At 48.4% G+C, this 15,091-nt stretch overlaps 2 protein-coding genes across 4 annotated transcripts in view; one reads left to right on the top strand and one right to left on the bottom strand.

Moving 5' to 3' along the window:
- Positions 1-999: 999 nt before the first annotated feature.
- Positions 1,000-9,416, top strand: ASB8 (ankyrin repeat and SOCS box containing 8). Its single transcript, XM_067529627.1, has 4 exons — positions 1,000-1,346; positions 1,669-1,830; positions 5,433-5,537; positions 6,248-9,416. Exons 2-4 carry the CDS (start codon positions 1,714-1,716, stop codon positions 6,878-6,880), a joined length of 855 nt encoding a protein of 284 aa, XP_067385728.1. The 5' UTR covers positions 1,000-1,346; positions 1,669-1,713; the 3' UTR covers positions 6,881-9,416.
- A 2,327-nt stretch (positions 9,417-11,743) lies between these two features.
- The window catches only part of PFKM (phosphofructokinase, muscle), a 39,381-nt gene continuing 36,033 nt past the window's right edge, over positions 11,744-15,091 (bottom strand). For all 3 annotated transcript variants that reach the window (XM_067529955.1, XM_067529957.1, XM_067529956.1), the window contains 2 exons: positions 13,353-13,458; positions 11,744-12,367 (listed from right to left, as the gene is read on the bottom strand). In XM_067529955.1, coding sequence (XP_067386056.1) covers positions 12,220-12,367; positions 13,353-13,458 — 254 coding nt within the window. In that variant the 3' untranslated portion in view covers positions 11,744-12,219. The remainder of the gene's footprint in view (positions 12,368-13,352; positions 13,459-15,091) is intronic.

Consider the following 15,091-nt stretch of genomic DNA (forward strand, 5'->3'; position numbering starts at 1 on the left):
CACACGGCAGTAAGTTATCTGACTATGGATTGCGACCCAGTGGATGCAAAGGGGTTCAACAGCTGCTTTGGGGGCAGGGCAGGAGACAGGAGGTGTGTGTGTCACACAACTGTCCGGCTGATGTGAATGGGCATGACAGGAACGGCTGAAATCAACCCGCTGGCTGGCTGGCTGGCTGGTGGGCAAGTCTCTGCCTTAGCACTGGCTCCTTCCAAGGGAGGCGCAGGAAGCCTGCCCCGGCTCGCTGGACTCCTGTGCGTAGGGGGCAGGGGAAAGACCCCTCAAAGGCGGTCATGGTGTGTGGGTCTCTTCCTGCCACCCCCCCACAGGGACAGGCTCAGGCCTTGAACCAGGGGGGTTCTGACCCCCCCCCCCCAGATCTTTGGGTGCTCTGGTCCCCTCCCCCCCACTGGCACCCAGGGCTCATGCAGCCCAGCCCAGCCCAGCCCCCCAGCAAGGGACCCCCTGGCTCCCAGACCCTTAGACCCAGCCTGGCCGAGCTGTGGTGAGAGGGAGGAGGGGAGTTCGGGCCAAGGATTGGGATTGGAGCAGAGCAGAGTGAGGGGCGGGGCCAGCAGGGTGAGGGGCGGGGCCAGAAGGCTGAAGGAGGATGGGCTCGGAGCCGAGCAGGCGGCGTCCCTCCACGCGCACGCGCGGTGTGTCGTCATGGCGCCATCCCCCCCGTCTTCCCTTCCGGTCGGTGATGAGTTTCCGCTTCCGGTTGGGCGGCGGAGTTCCGGGGCTCAGCGGCGCTCCGGTAGCTGTCGGGGTTGGTGAGTGCGGCCTGGCCGCGCCCTGCCCCGCCTCCGTCCCGTCTGCCCCCCACTGCTCCCTCGCCCCCCACCGCCCCGTCGGTCCGTCACCCCCCATTGCTCCATAGCACCCGCCTCCCCATCACCCCTCCCCCATCCCTTCCTTTCTCCCCTCCCCCACTCCCCCCGCCTCCCATCACCCCTCCCTCCCCCCCCTTCCTCCGGCACCCCCTTTCCCATCGCCCCCCACCCCCAGGTGCCAGCCCGCCGGTGGCCTGGGGCTGAGCTGGCGACGTCTCCGGCTGCGGTGGGTGGAGGCAGGGCGCTCAGGGCTCGGGCTGGAGAGTGTCACACTCGTGTGTGGTGGTGGGGGGTCACTTGGTTGCCGGGTGCGCTGCTGCAGGCTGCTGTGCGCTTACAGATCCTGCCTCAGAGCTGCACCTGCCGTGGGAGGAAGGAGGCCGGCGGGAGATGCTAGGACTGGAAGCTTTTTGGGGCAGGGACTGTGATTTTGCTCTGTGTTTTACAGTGTCTAGCCCAATGGGGTCCTGGACCGCGACTGGGTCCCCTAGGCACCAGTAAGACAGATGAAAAGTAAGTGTCTTTGGCTTTAAAAAAAACCAACCACCTCCGAACACAGGAAGGTCCCAAACCAGCAGCTGTTAAAGTTCAGGGGTGAAAAGCATCTTTGTCTGAAGGGGAAACGGCCTTTAGTTTGGAAGCTTTTTGAAAAGAGTCACTAGAAAGAGAGCAAATGTTATTGACATAAATGCTACTAAGAAATGGAGTGGTGTTTGGTGTATCTGATGGGCAGACTGCGTTTTCTTACTGAGAAGAAGAATACTTGGTATGTGATTTGCTTGGGAGCAGGGAAGTGGGGAAATATATATTTTTCTAAAACTTTTTTTCTTTCCAGGCTGTTTAGAGCATGTGAAATAACTCAAGGAACCTGAGTTCCAGTATGTGGTATATAATGCAGAGCATTCAGAGTAAATACTCCTTGTCAGAGCGGTTGATCCGGACTATAACAGCCATACGATCTTTCCCACATGATAATGTTGAAGATCTTATTAGCAGGGTATGTAAGCGCTATGTTGCGTTACTGTTGTGTTTTGAAAGTTGGTGCTTTTTTAATCTATAGATATCTTTATCTCTATATCTTCAGCTCATTTGTTGTACGTATGTATGAGGAGCACCAGTGGCTAGGGTGAGAGACCTCACTTTTGTTTCTGGCTCTCACTGCTGTGTGAACTGCGGCAAATCACTTTTCCTGTCTGGGCTTCTTTCTCCCCTCATCTTTTGTCTTGTCTATTTAGATTCAAGACATAGACGGTCCCACTGTGTCTTTACTGCGTCCAACAGACCTCTGATGTTGGTTGAGGCCTGCAATAATATGTAATGTATAGATGGATTGGGTGACTATGCAGATACCAAGTCATACCACCATGTGGAAATGCTGTAGCTGAGAACTTAAACACACAATTCAGAGAAATTATGGAGTTAAGGTTCACACGACAAACTTAACTCTGCTGCATTCTGTCTAATACTCAGGACCCCATAATTCTGTTGTAGCGTTCACCATCCAGATCTTCCACCCTAGACATCCTCTTCTCTTGATCTGTATCTCCCTCCTTGTGTGAAACTGCTTCCCTAAGGGCACAGGTACTCTCAAGATGTATGCTATATAAAGACCTAAATAGGGTTGAATTTGTAAACAAAGGGTTCAGACAGCCTTTGCCCCGTCCTGCCTGAGATACCAAAACAAGGGATTGTAGGAGGCAACTTGTGGATGAGAAGCCTATTTGTAACGGGAATTTACCTTAACCTGTCAGAGGATGCAGCTATGGCAGGAGGCAGAAGATGCTTTGTCTTCTGAGATACTCTTGTTGCATATGGGCTTCTTTATTACATGTATCACTGTGCCAATACAGTTAGTTACTGGACACTTTCTGTTCTAACCTCTGGTTTTACACCCTCTTAAATGTCCAGATCGTGGCAATGTTGCCAATCTGAAGTGTTCAAAAGTCATGATTCAGACTGAGATTTATTTTTTTAATTGGATTCTTTATTTGCCTTGTATTTCTTGAGCCTTGAGGGATATGTTTCCAAGCTTTTCCTCCAGAACTGTGAGGGTTAGAAACATATTTTTTAATACAAGCTGAGAGTCTCATGTAATTACAGGACTTCAGGAGATGGGGCTTTAAGAAAAACACCAACTAATGAGAGAACTTGCGATTTAAAAATGACAGGTGGCAATACTGGACCTTTAGGGCTGAAAGTTTTCATGCTTGGTCTGTACCGACAGGTGACGTAAGAAGGAAGGAAAGGTTGAACGTAATCTCTTCAGCTACTGGAACTGTCAACAAAAAACAGTCCTGACCACCTATTTTCCATGGTGGGGGAAATTCTTGGAACAGCAGAACTTCAAAGCTTTAGACTAGGTTCAATCTTTAATAGTGATAGAATGTTTGAAAATACAGGACATCAGGCTTTTATGTATCCCCTGATCACATTTGGTATAGGAGTTGCACAAACCGGCCTTTCTCAGAAACATCAGTCCCCGCTATCTTCATCCCAGTTGCCATAAAATTCCTAGTTCTTCCCACAACATCCAGTGCACCAGCCCTCCAGCTTTTTTTCCCCATGGTGTAAGATAACTGGGGAAGTATTCCAGAACCAGTGCGTTTGACTGATCAAAATATTCAAATAGCTAATGCAGTATGATATGGATTGTAATTAATTCTGTTTAAAGCAATAAAATCTGTGGCTTTTTTTTCCTGTCACTTTGGGCTGCTGCAGAAATTCAGAGTGTGTGTGTGTATGTTGGGGGAGGCTTAAAGTGACTATGAAGGGCTCTTAGAAATATATTAAGAAGTGGAGGGGTGAGGAAGGAATATGAGTCAACCCTATAATCAATGAGACCAAGAAGAATCTTTCTGCCAGGTGCACTCCTACACACCACTAGCAATTACTTTTCTTCAGCATTAGAATCATAGATTAGGGTTGGAAGGGACCTCAGGAGGTCATCTAGTCCAACTCCCTGCTCAAAGCGCGACCAATCTCAACTAAATCATTGATCAGTGGGAATGGCATGTCACTTCTGGCTGCATGGGAGAAGGGGAGAAAATTGGTGGGGGGAGGAGGGAGAGCTCTCTAGTCTGTTATTAGCGATCCAGAGCAAGATACCTTGAACTGAGATTCTGCATGTTGTTCAAGCACTTAAATGTCAAACTCTTATTTGTAAAATGAAACTGTAAAATATGTTCAGCCCACTGCAGAGGGAGAGGCTAAGCCCTTGTCAGGGTTTCAGATTACTCACTCCGTTGTAAATGGCAGAGGGTTCAGATTAGCTTTTACTGACTCCAGCAGCTGCTGAGCTATTTTAATCCCCAGGTATTTTGAGTTTAAGGGAGCCCAGTAAAAGGGCCATAAATCAGCTTGGTGATTAAGGAGGCCCTTTGAAGTGGGCAAAATCCCTGGCTTAATGCGGTGTATTCTGTAGCTGATCAGTACTTCAAAATCATTAAGGTGCAGGACACTCCTTAACCTGAGATTAGCAGGGAGGCATCTGCATTATATGAGTTTTTGGGCCAGTCCTAATGTGTCCGGTGCTTGGATGTTGCTGGCAGATGGCTGCCAGTGATTCAGGCGCAGCACTGAAAAGTAGGCACATGGTCCACCGCTGCCTTCTGTCAGAGCCCCTTTTTAAATGAGCAGTAGGCCAGACTCTGTATATGGAAGCAGAGGGTCCACTCTATAAAGGAGGGGGATCCAGGAATAGAATTTGGGGCTGCAACTAAATTTGTCAAGCTGACAGAGAGAGGCTCTGGGTAAAAGTGTAGCGGGAGTTAGCCCTGGCATCCTCCCCATGTTAAACATCTGGTAAACTAGATGCATATATAGTCTTTTATTGTTTTTATGATGTTTTAACTAGAACACTTTTGTTTAAGTAAATGATACTTAGCTTTAAGGAGGCTGTTTGGTCACTGGTTACCAGTGCTGGTGCCCTAGTCAGACCTGCTGAGGCAACCATGATTAGTACCAGGAGACTGCAACCTAGGGCCTGCTCTGAGAGTGGGAGAATCATGTAATTTCATCCCCAGCCAGGTGATGGCGAGAGGCCTCAGGCCTGAGGGTGGGGAGTGCATTCAACAGGATCAGGTGGGGTCAGAGGTGCAGTGCGCCTGGTAACTGTGACACCAGTGTCTAGTGATCAAGGTTATTTAGGGCCATTGGTTGGTAATGTGTTGATTTGAACTTTGTCTTGGGTTTAGGAATGCTGAGATAAGGGCAGCTCTTAGGATGGCGGAGAGAACTCTTCTCCAGAGCCATGCATAGCAGCAAAGCGGAGTGAATTACAAAGATGCTGATAGAAGCTGCAAACTATAGATCTGGCCTTGATGTGAGACTCTAGAGAGTGGTCTGAGTTGCAGATGACACCTAAATTCTAATACAAAAAATTAACTCGTACTACTTATTAGTGTAATATGCTTAGAACATCTATTTAGAAACACTTTATAATAAGGTTCCATTAATGCTGTAACCACCTCAGTATGTAGCATCCACAGTGGGACTCTCTTACATTTAGCTGGTATGTGTATGCTACAGAAGCCATGATGAGAAATTGGCTGGAACAGATACATTTACTAATCTCATTTGCTATTCCCTGTTTTTCCTCAGGGAGCAGATGTTAACTGTATGCATGGCATTCTGAAGCCGCTACACTGCGCATGTATGGTTGCTGATGCGGACTGCGTTGAACTTCTGCTGCAAAAAGGAGCGGAGGTAAAAGGGTTAAAAAAACATTCCTTTAAAATGCATCCAGGAGAGCCATTCAGTTGGGCGTTCATGCAGCCACAGTGAGGACTTTCTGTAGTTTGAAAGAAAAATCAGCTTGCAACCAAACTCTTAAAAATACCTAAACTTCAAACCTTCAGTCTTGGCATGCATTTAGATCTCAGTGACCTATAGGTGCTGTACCAATGAAAGGACGTATTTTAGCTACGAAGGCTTAAAATTGTAAATATGTACAATGTATGTATGTGCAACTGATCTTGTACAATTAGGGAAGTCTTCCTTTACTATTTTGGGAACGTGTGTCTGCAGCTGGACTCTCTCACACATGCACGTCAGTTTGAAGGAGGAAGGATGGTTTTGTGGCTAATGCCCAGGATTGAGTGTTTGAAGACCTAGGTTATGTTCCGGACTTCAGCATGAGCTTCCTGTGTGGTCTTGGGCAAGTCACGCCCCTCTGTGCCTCAGTTTCCCTTTCTGTGAACCCGAGATGAAAATTCCCTATGTTGTTGAGGTGTTGCAGGGCAGAGTTAATGCTGCTAACACTGGTAAAAGTCCCATTGACTTCAGTAGGAGCAGAGCTAAATCAGTGCTCACTGCTTCTGCAAATCCCACCCAAAGCTTTATATCCTGTTAATCTTTCTAAGATCTGTTAATGCTTAATACTCATCTCCTGAGAATCCATTCCTCTGTCTCTGCAGGTCAACGCCCTTGATGGGTACAACCGAACAGCCCTTCATTATGCAGCGGAAAAAGATGAGACTTGTGTTGAGATCCTCTTAGAATACGGAGCAAACCCTAGTGCGCTGGATGGGAACAAGGACACGCCCCTCCACTGGGCTGCCTTTAAAAACAATGCGGAGTGCGTCCGAACGCTTTTGGAGAATGGCGCCTTGGTTAATGCTCGGGATTATAACGACGATACCCCCCTGAGCTGGGCTGCGATGAAAGGAAATCTAGAGAGCGTCAGCATACTCCTGGATTTTGGAGCGGAGGTCCGAGTGGTTAATTTGAAAGGCCAGACGCCGATATCTAGACTGGTTGCATTGTTGGTCAGAGGACTTGGTACTGAGCGGGAAGATTCTTGCTTTGATCTTCTTCACAGAGCTGTTGGACACTTTGATTTAAGAAAAAATGGTAATATGCCCAGAGAGGTAACAAGGGATCAGCAGCTGTGTGAAAAACTTACCCTGCTCTGCTCTGCCCCAGGCACCTTAAAGACACTCTCTCGCTATGCCCTGCGTCGTAGCCTGGGGGTGCAGTTCCTGCCGGATGCGGTGAAGGGGCTTCCATTGCCTGAGTCCCTGAAAGAATATCTGTTGCTCCTTAGATAAGAGAGGGGTAAAATTCTAGGGGATTCTGTGCTTGACTCACTGCCCCATTCCTTGTGCTTTAGGGGGATGCGAGTAATGTAACTAGATTTGTGGCTCGGTCCTTGACATCGCAGACACTGACTATCTCCTCCTCACTGATGGGCAAGCTGATGGCCAGTCGCCCAAGGTTACTCTTTGCTCTAAGGTTCCCTCCCCTGCCTCACTCAGAACATACACAACGAAGACCGCCATGGTGGCAGCTGGTGCCACTGATTGGGAGGGAAAAATACTTGTGCTACTTCTTCCAGCACAGGCCTGTTCCTTTCCTCCAGCCTCGGGTTTTCTCGCCAAGCTCAGTGTCAAACCTCCTGCTGTCTCACGAGACATTGCTGAACAGAATCCATCACCTTCCCGACCACAGAGAGACAAATTATCTTCCTGTTTGCTTTAGCAGGCTGACTTTAGCAGGCTGACTTTAGCAAGAGAGACGCTGTCTCCATTGGGTGTGGAGAGCAGACGGGGGGGGGGGTGTATTCCTATTGGAAAGAATCAAACTGGAGAAGCAAGGGAGGGCGTCTTGGAGCATGGGAAAATCCTCGATGGTTGCTTTCGCCTGTTAGAGCAAGTGAGATCGTGCCAGTCGGCTTCTGTGCTCTCTCGACTGAGTCAACCAGGCCGTAAGCAGGACTCTGGCTCGAAGACGTGTTAGTTTTCGCGATAGCTCCCACCTTAAGCACATTAATTCCGTTTGTATTTTTGCATAGTCCTTGGAAGGATAGTTCCTTCCCACAGAGTGTTGTATCGCTAATCAATGCTGTCCATGCTGCAACTCCCAAAGCACAGCCAGCACAACACCAGCACAGCACCCAGCTCTCTGGATGGAGTCCGGAGCAGAGATGAATAACTAAGGAAGGTGAGCCCTAGACACTGTCTGGGGAGACCCAGGTTTTTCCTTCATAACACGCTCTGGGAAATTCCACCCCTCTCCCCCCCCCATCATTTTTTAACATGTATCAGCTCTTAATTGCTGCGGGAAGGAGATACTTTAAAGATGTTCCTAACAAAGCAAATAGCGTGAATGCAGAAGTCTGAGAGCAGGTGCGTGAATCCCTTGGTGCCCCCATAGCAACAGTCAGAGAGGTCTCACGGCTCCCTACTGCTGCGTAATCGCTAAGGGGAGAGTAGAGCCTGACACTGCTGCTGTCATCCAGCTGCACTTTCCAGAACCACTTAACTGCATCGTCCCTTGCTGATTTCAGAAAGGCTCCCGTGGAGTTGTCACTTGCTGAGGACTGCAGCAATGGTGGCTATTAAGCAGAACTGTGTGGGTGTGATTGTAGGGTGGGGAGGGGGTGATTAAAGTGGGGAGAATGATGGGATTCTAACACTATAAAGGGGTACCCTCTCAAAAATACAACCCACTATCCACTTCCACACTTTGTCCTAATGAATAGCTCTCTCAGAATCCCAGACTTCCAATGGTTCAGGTCCTCTGTTGAAAGAATTAGATACCCAAGTGCAGGCTTGTTCCATTGTAAGCGCTGTTCTCTGCTTCAGGCGTTCACCCCGCTTTTCACATCTGCTGAGTGTGGATGGCACCCTGCCCTCCTGATCTCCAGCCCTGCCTGGTGTGATTGTACTCTGGAGTGATGGGAGGGATTCACACTTGTAATCCTAGGCATTTGGTTTCTGAGAAATAGTCACTCACACTAACACATTTGAAGGTGTTTTGGTTAAAGTCTGACACTTGGTTTTGCACTATCTCACCTGCCATTTTACTGGTTTTTGTATGTGAGTGCTCGCAGCACTTCCGGTGAGGAGAACTGATCAGCAATTCCTCAGGCAGTGCCATGTTTCTAACCAGACTTTTCAATGGGGTGTTCCCTGAAACTCAGAGTGACAACGTCCAACTAGGTATAATGTTCCAAAACAGGAAAATGAGCTGTTGAAAAGGTCCTCTACCTATAAAACTCTGCCAGGGACAGTGAAACACTCTCTCCCCCCCCCCCTTCTGGTTTCTGTAGCGATTTGTTTTGTTGCTGTCTGTATTTTATATTTACAAAAATAAACCGCTCAAGACCAGCTCTAAGCAGTGCCCTGAACAGTCCTGTGAGCTCCCTCTGTGCTGTCTCTTCACTGACGCTTTCTGGGTGCTATGGGAGTCCTCTCCCTATCTGGTTGGCTTCATTACTGAGACGCCGCACAAATCCTTTTGCTGTTCTCCTGGCGATGACCGCAGCATTTTGGAGAGACTGAATCCAGCTCGGTCCAGCTCTAAAACTGCTGCTGTCTGAAGGGTTCCCATGAAAAAACGCAGCAAAGAGCAGGCTGCTTGTGACAACGCTTTCCGATGCTTGTGGCTGAGCTGTGGAAAGATGACTTGGCAACAATGGAAGCTTAGGAGGATGTGACTGTCAAGATCTCTGCCAGCCCTTTAATGAGTAACTCGGTTTCCCCTTACTGCTTTTTCTCAGTCCCTTCCAGTGAAGCTCACTTGGTCTCATTGATATTTGTGCTTTAATCCTTCTTTCCCCATCTCAGGGACCCTTGGGGTCTCTAGTCCTACATTGCCTCCTCCAGCCATTCTCTTCCAATAAGCATGCTCTTGTATTTACCATCCTTAAACCACATGCCCTTGACTATTCATGCCCACAAGTGCCATCCTCTCTTCTCTCCTTTATCTGTGAGCTCATGAATGGTCTGCCTACAATGGCTGTTTGCGCTTCGTCACCTCTGGTTCCTGGATCCCTCCCTATCTCAGGAAACTGTTCTCTTCTGGCATCTCTACTCCATTCCTTAATCAGCTGCATTCCTCAGGGTCTCTGCAGCTGATGCTCCCAGGATCAAACTCCTGGCTGGTGCTGTTCTCAATGGAGAGTCCTCGCTTGTAGAATTAGCTCCTTGCTGAAGCTTTGGTTGAGCCTGCCTTTTAGACACCTGTACAATGTGCTACAAGACCCATCTCTACACAGGTCCCCGTGCCACTATGAAGCTGGGCCGTAGCCCTGCAGTGTTCTGAGAACCTCCCAGAGATTTACCCTAACTGAAAATGAAGGGGAAAATAGCTTTTGCCTTTGGATGATGAGACCTGATGTGTCTCCGCACATGCAAAGAGCATTTAGCTACTGGTGAGAAGGGTCATGACGGCCATCAGCTTAGCTACAGCCAGGACAAGCTAACCTCTCCGAGCTGGCTGAGAAAAGGTAAGTGTGTCTGGGGAAAATCTTTTTTTTTTTTTTGGGTGGGTGGGGGGGAAACCTGTTTGTTTGGGTGAGAAAAATCCCACTTGTCTTAAAAGACTAAACAAAACTCCCCTGTGGAAAAAGGTGTCTTTTTTTTTTCCCTCCCTCACTTTATTTTTATACTCTTTTCTAGAAAAGCTTAAAAAAAACAAAAAAAAAAAAAAACCAAACAAAACAGCCCCTGCTTCAAAATGAAGAACATTCAAACTTTTGTTTGGAATTCTTGTAAAAATTGAGGGCGGGGGAAATAAATTTTTCTGCAAAACTGAAAGTCTTTTTCCCCAACAAGATAAAAAGCTTTCACCAGCTCTTCTCTTCAGCCTGAATTTCTTCTGGTCCTTCCAGAGACCATGATTCTCTTCCTGACAAGCTTGTTTAGAGCAGCTGTTGGCATTGGTCCGAGTGTCTGAAATGTTAGCATCTGCGCTGCAGTGTGACCTTTCAAAGAAAGGCATTCGCAGCAGTGCTCAGATGAGCCTCTACTACCCTGGAAGGGATAAAAGGCACGAATTCACGTCCATGTGACAAAGCTGGTCCGGACGGTATCTGTAACATTCTTTGGCTATGGCCTCAACTCCTGTGAACTACCAGGCACTATGTGAATTGCAGAACTGGTGTCATTGGGGAGAGGGTGGGATCATGGTTATAGGGCTGGGGTCATTCTAGGCTAATGGACTAAACTCGGGCCGGGTCTACATTAGAAACATTTGCTGGTATAGCAGTGTTGGTTAGGGGAGTGACTCTCTTTTGGTGACCTTTCTGTACTGGCAAAGCCCTAATGTAGAGCAGTGATAGCTTAAAGTGCTTTTGCTGGCACAGGTTATTTCACTTGAGGAGCTGGTATAAGTCATACCGACAACAGGCCTTTAGTGCCAGTGCGGATGCCTCGAAGCTAGGAGGGTTTGCCAGTGCAGCTGTACAGGTACACTTTTTCTAGTGTAGACTAGGTTCTATTCCCAGCACTGCCCCTGATCAGCTGGATGACCTGGGCAAGTCTGTCCTGTGCCTCTGTTTCCCCAGCTGTTAAGAGGGCTAATGCTTCTCTAATACAGAAGGGTGTTTGGGGATAAATTCCACTAGTGAACGGGAGGTGCTCAGACACTGCTGTGTGACGCACCCAGCTAGCTGGGCCTGAGCAGACTGGGGCCTACTTTGTTCAAGAGGTGGCGTTCATAGTGCATTGAGTATTAGAGTGTGTGCACATTGCAATCAGGAGATGTGAATGCAGCACATGTAGATGTACCGGCACTAGCTTTGATTGAGGCAGCTTGCTAAAAAAGCTGAGTGCTGAAGTAGAACCCTGCCTGGGACCTTGCGTACGTACTCCAGTAGCTAGCCCATATCCCCACCACTGCCATTGTGGCCACACGGCTGTTTTTAGTGAGCCGTCTTGGATGTGCTGCAGTCACACCTCTAATTGCAGTGTAGACAGACCCTTATAATCTCTTTGAGGAAGAAGGGACCATCTTTGTTGGTGTTTGTACAGCACCTAGCACAATGAGGCCTGATCCATGACCGGGCTCCTAGGAGCTACCGTGATACAAATTAATAACAGGATTTAGACAGGTTGTTGCAGGCAGCCCTGTGGTCAAATGATTCCTGTTCATTCAAGTGTCTGGAGACATTAAAACAAAAGAAGTGCTCCAGTAACTACCCATAGTGTTTATTCTCATTTCATTGGCACTTCCTGCCATCACATGAGCAAGTTCAGAGACCCAGAGGGTTTCTTTTAAAACAGTGAAATAAATTAGACGCTAAAGTTTTAAAACGGTTGACTGGGATATAAAAAGAACCCGATCAACACATCCATTTAAATGACACTGTGGAAGCTAAATCAGCCCCAGAAAGTGTGTATCAAAGTTGTTTTTTAACCAGTAAATTAGGCAGCTTTATATACCAGGGTATTGCATTGCCATCCTGTGAGTTGTGTCTTGTTTTCATACACTCACATGGCTGACTGCAGCCCCACTACTCTATAAATGCTAGACTGCTGCGTGCTGAGCTGGGGAAGCGAGCTAAAACAGCGAGAACTTTATTTCAGAGGTCCCTGCTGCCAAAACCTAGTTTTAGAGGGAAAGCTGCTTGTGTTCCAGCTGTGTTTGTTGCTTCTCCAGCTGTTTAGATGTTGGCTTCAACGGGTACGCCCTTGTGGGTGATGTGTTCTAAATGGGCTTTCTCTGAGGTATCCAAGTCGATCTTGTATTTGGCCAGAATCTTTAAGATTGGACGAAGTTTTAGCCACCACTGTTGTTTGGGGATGCGGTGCCTGTTGGGGAGAAAAATGTAGAAAACCCACTCTCAAACACGTGACACATTAGGCATATTGCTTAATGCATTACTGGAAGGTGCTCAGATACCATGATGACGAGCATGGTATGGCAACCTACAGAGAGAAGTATTGTGATGGGCAGCAACTTTTTAATCCACGCCTCTATCATACAGGCAGACGCATGATGCTGCCCATTAATGAGATAATATACTTGGAAAAGACTTGGAGGCGTTCCCATGAAGGTCAAAGCAATGATCCCCACTCAGGGGCTGGGTCAGCTATTGCTCACAACAGGGAATAACTCTGGGAGCGGGCAGGTAAGCATTGATTTTATTAATAGCTTTCAAGGCCAGATGGGACATTCTGGTCATCTAGTTTGATCTCCCACAGGTGTACAACCTCCCTCAGTGATTCCTGCAGAGAGCCCGTGGTTTCTGGTTGAGTGAGAGCAATACTTCTAGGAAGTTATCCAGTCCTGCATTTTAAAGACTCCAACGGCAAAGGATCCGCTGTGTCCCTTGGGAAGCTGTTCCCGTTATTTAATTATTCTGGTTTAAGGCACGGATTTTTATTTCCAACCATGTGATTTTTATCTAGCTTTGACTTCCAGCCCCTGGATTTTGTTGTTCTTCTGTCAGCTGGATTAAAAAGCCCTTCTCTGTGCTGAGTGTGGTCTTTAGGGCACAACTGCTCTCTACCCTTACACTATCTGCCCCAGTCGGTTTCTTAAAGGAGCATTGGCGTTTCCACCACTTCTCTTGAGATGCTATTCTCTAGGCTGAGAGATCTCCCAGTAGGAAGACTTACCTGATGTCCAACCTACGATATCCCTGTGTCTTAATTAGAGATCACCCCTCTAAAAGCTCCCTCCTCCTTCCTTCGTAACCCTTTCAAATGTTGTTTTCATATCCTCCCTTACTCATCAGTTTGTCCCCAGTGCAGTAGATGCATAGGAATGGGGGAGAATATTTGGAAAACCTACTCAAAATCTGTCTGTTCTTCCAGTTCGGCGAGTGGCTGGAAGACGAGACTGCGTCTGCGCATGCCCAGGAGGCAGGCTGAATCTGCGGTGTTCGCAAAGATGCGACCTGCAAGGAATTGTAAAGAAACCAGCTTAGTGTTTCAGCAGCCGGTGCTCCGAGCTCCATCAGCGACCTGCAGTAGATGTGTGCCCCCGTGCATTGGCAGAGGAGGCCAAACGTTGGACGGGGAGGCAAGGAACAAAGCAAGGCAGCCTGAGGCCATGCTCAGATGTCACAGTGAGGCCTCTTGCTCAATGTTCCAGGATTGCACAGTCCCCCGAGCCAATCGTTCTGTCTGGAAACAGGCTCCACCCTGACCACGGCTGGCACGGTGCTAATGTCCCTGAGGACATGGATCTGTTCCTGGAGACTGATGCTAGATGAATTCAAAGACAGTGAAAAAGCACAATTGGAGGCAAGGATCCTTCTTCCTCAGACAAACACATCTTTTGAACTTGGAGACCACGGCAGTTCATTTCTGACCATCACCTCCTCGGGTGCTAAGCAGTCTGCTGCGCTGTATTCTGTAATAACGCCCAGCTCTTCTAATCAGAGTGCTTTACAAAGGTCAGTTTTGTTCTCTCCATTATCCAGATGGGGAAACTGAGGCACAGAGAGAGGCTGTGACATGCTCAAGGTCACCCAGCAGGCCAGTGGCAGAGCCAGGGTTTGACCCCATGTCTCCTGAGTTCGCCCAGTGCTCTTACCTCTCGGCCACACCATAAGCCTCATCCCAGTCTCTGTTAGGTCTCTGCTCAGCAGTTCTTGAACGGCCAAATTTTCTCCTCCCCCAAACGTTACTCTAGGTGTCACTCAGACTCCTGCAGCTCCAGCACTGGTCCTAGCCCTTGTACCTGTGTCCTGACCCCCCCTCACCCCCAGCAGAAATGAGGGGCTGTCTCCACACCCAGCTGCTCTCCCACACTCTCAAACATCCTCCTTTTCCTTGCCTCTGAAAAACCAGGTCCTAAATGCGGTGCAGGACGGGCACCCACCTTTGTGCAAATACACTGCTGGGGGCTTACAGGTCTGAACCTCTGCCACTAGATGGCAGCAGCGCCTTCCCCCACTATGCTGTAAATCAGTTCCAGAGGGATAGCCGTGTTAGTCTGTATACAGCAAAGACCAGGAGAGTTCTGGGGCACTTTAACGACTAACACATTTCATTTTTGTAGGCATAAGCTTTCGTGAGACTCAGCTCACTTCGTCAGATGCAGAGGTCGAATGAGACAGTAAATAGGAAACAGATATACAAGTGCATAGAGACCAAGGGGGGAGGTGGATGAAAGCCGGGTACTTGAGGGCTAATGACAGTCATTGAGTAGGAGGTGAGGATGGGTGAGCAAATAATAACCTTGTAATTACAAGAGGTAATTGCTGTCCCACTCTGGATGAATAATGGAGTGCTTGGAGCAGGGGGACTGGAGCCAGGGTCTCCCACCGTCTAGCTGGGTGCCCTGACCGCTGGCCGGTAGTCACTCCCTCTCTCTTTCTGGCCCGGACTGGGACGTTGTCAGCAGGGGTGAGGTTGAGGGAGCCCCACATCAGCCTATCCCACAGGTCAGTGATCAGAGCATTCTCCAGACAGATGGATGATCCCTCTTCAAATCCTTCCTACCTCGCTGGCAGAGGGGGAGGGAATTGAACTCAGGTCTCCCACGTCCTAGGTGCATGCCCCAATCACCGAACTAGTTGAATA

This window comes from Emydura macquarii, unplaced genomic scaffold (assembly GCF_026122565.2).
Source record: "Emydura macquarii macquarii isolate MOO-44397 ecotype Brisbane River unplaced genomic scaffold, CSIRO-AGI_Emac_v2 contig_2994, whole genome shotgun sequence".
In the NCBI taxonomy this organism is placed as follows: Eukaryota; Metazoa; Chordata; order Testudines; family Chelidae; genus Emydura; species Emydura macquarii.

Coding starts and splice junctions, on each gene's coding strand:
- ASB8 (XM_067529627.1), top strand. CDS start 1,714: ATGTGGTATATAATGCAGAGCATTCAGAGTAAATACTCCTTGTCAGAG. Junction 1,831..5,432: donor TTGAAGATCTTATTAGCAGG/GTATGTAAGCGC, acceptor GTTTTTCCTCAG/GGAGCAGATGTTAACTGTAT. Junction 5,538..6,247: donor TGCTGCAAAAAGGAGCGGAG/GTAAAAGGGTTA, acceptor CTGTCTCTGCAG/GTCAACGCCCTTGATGGGTA.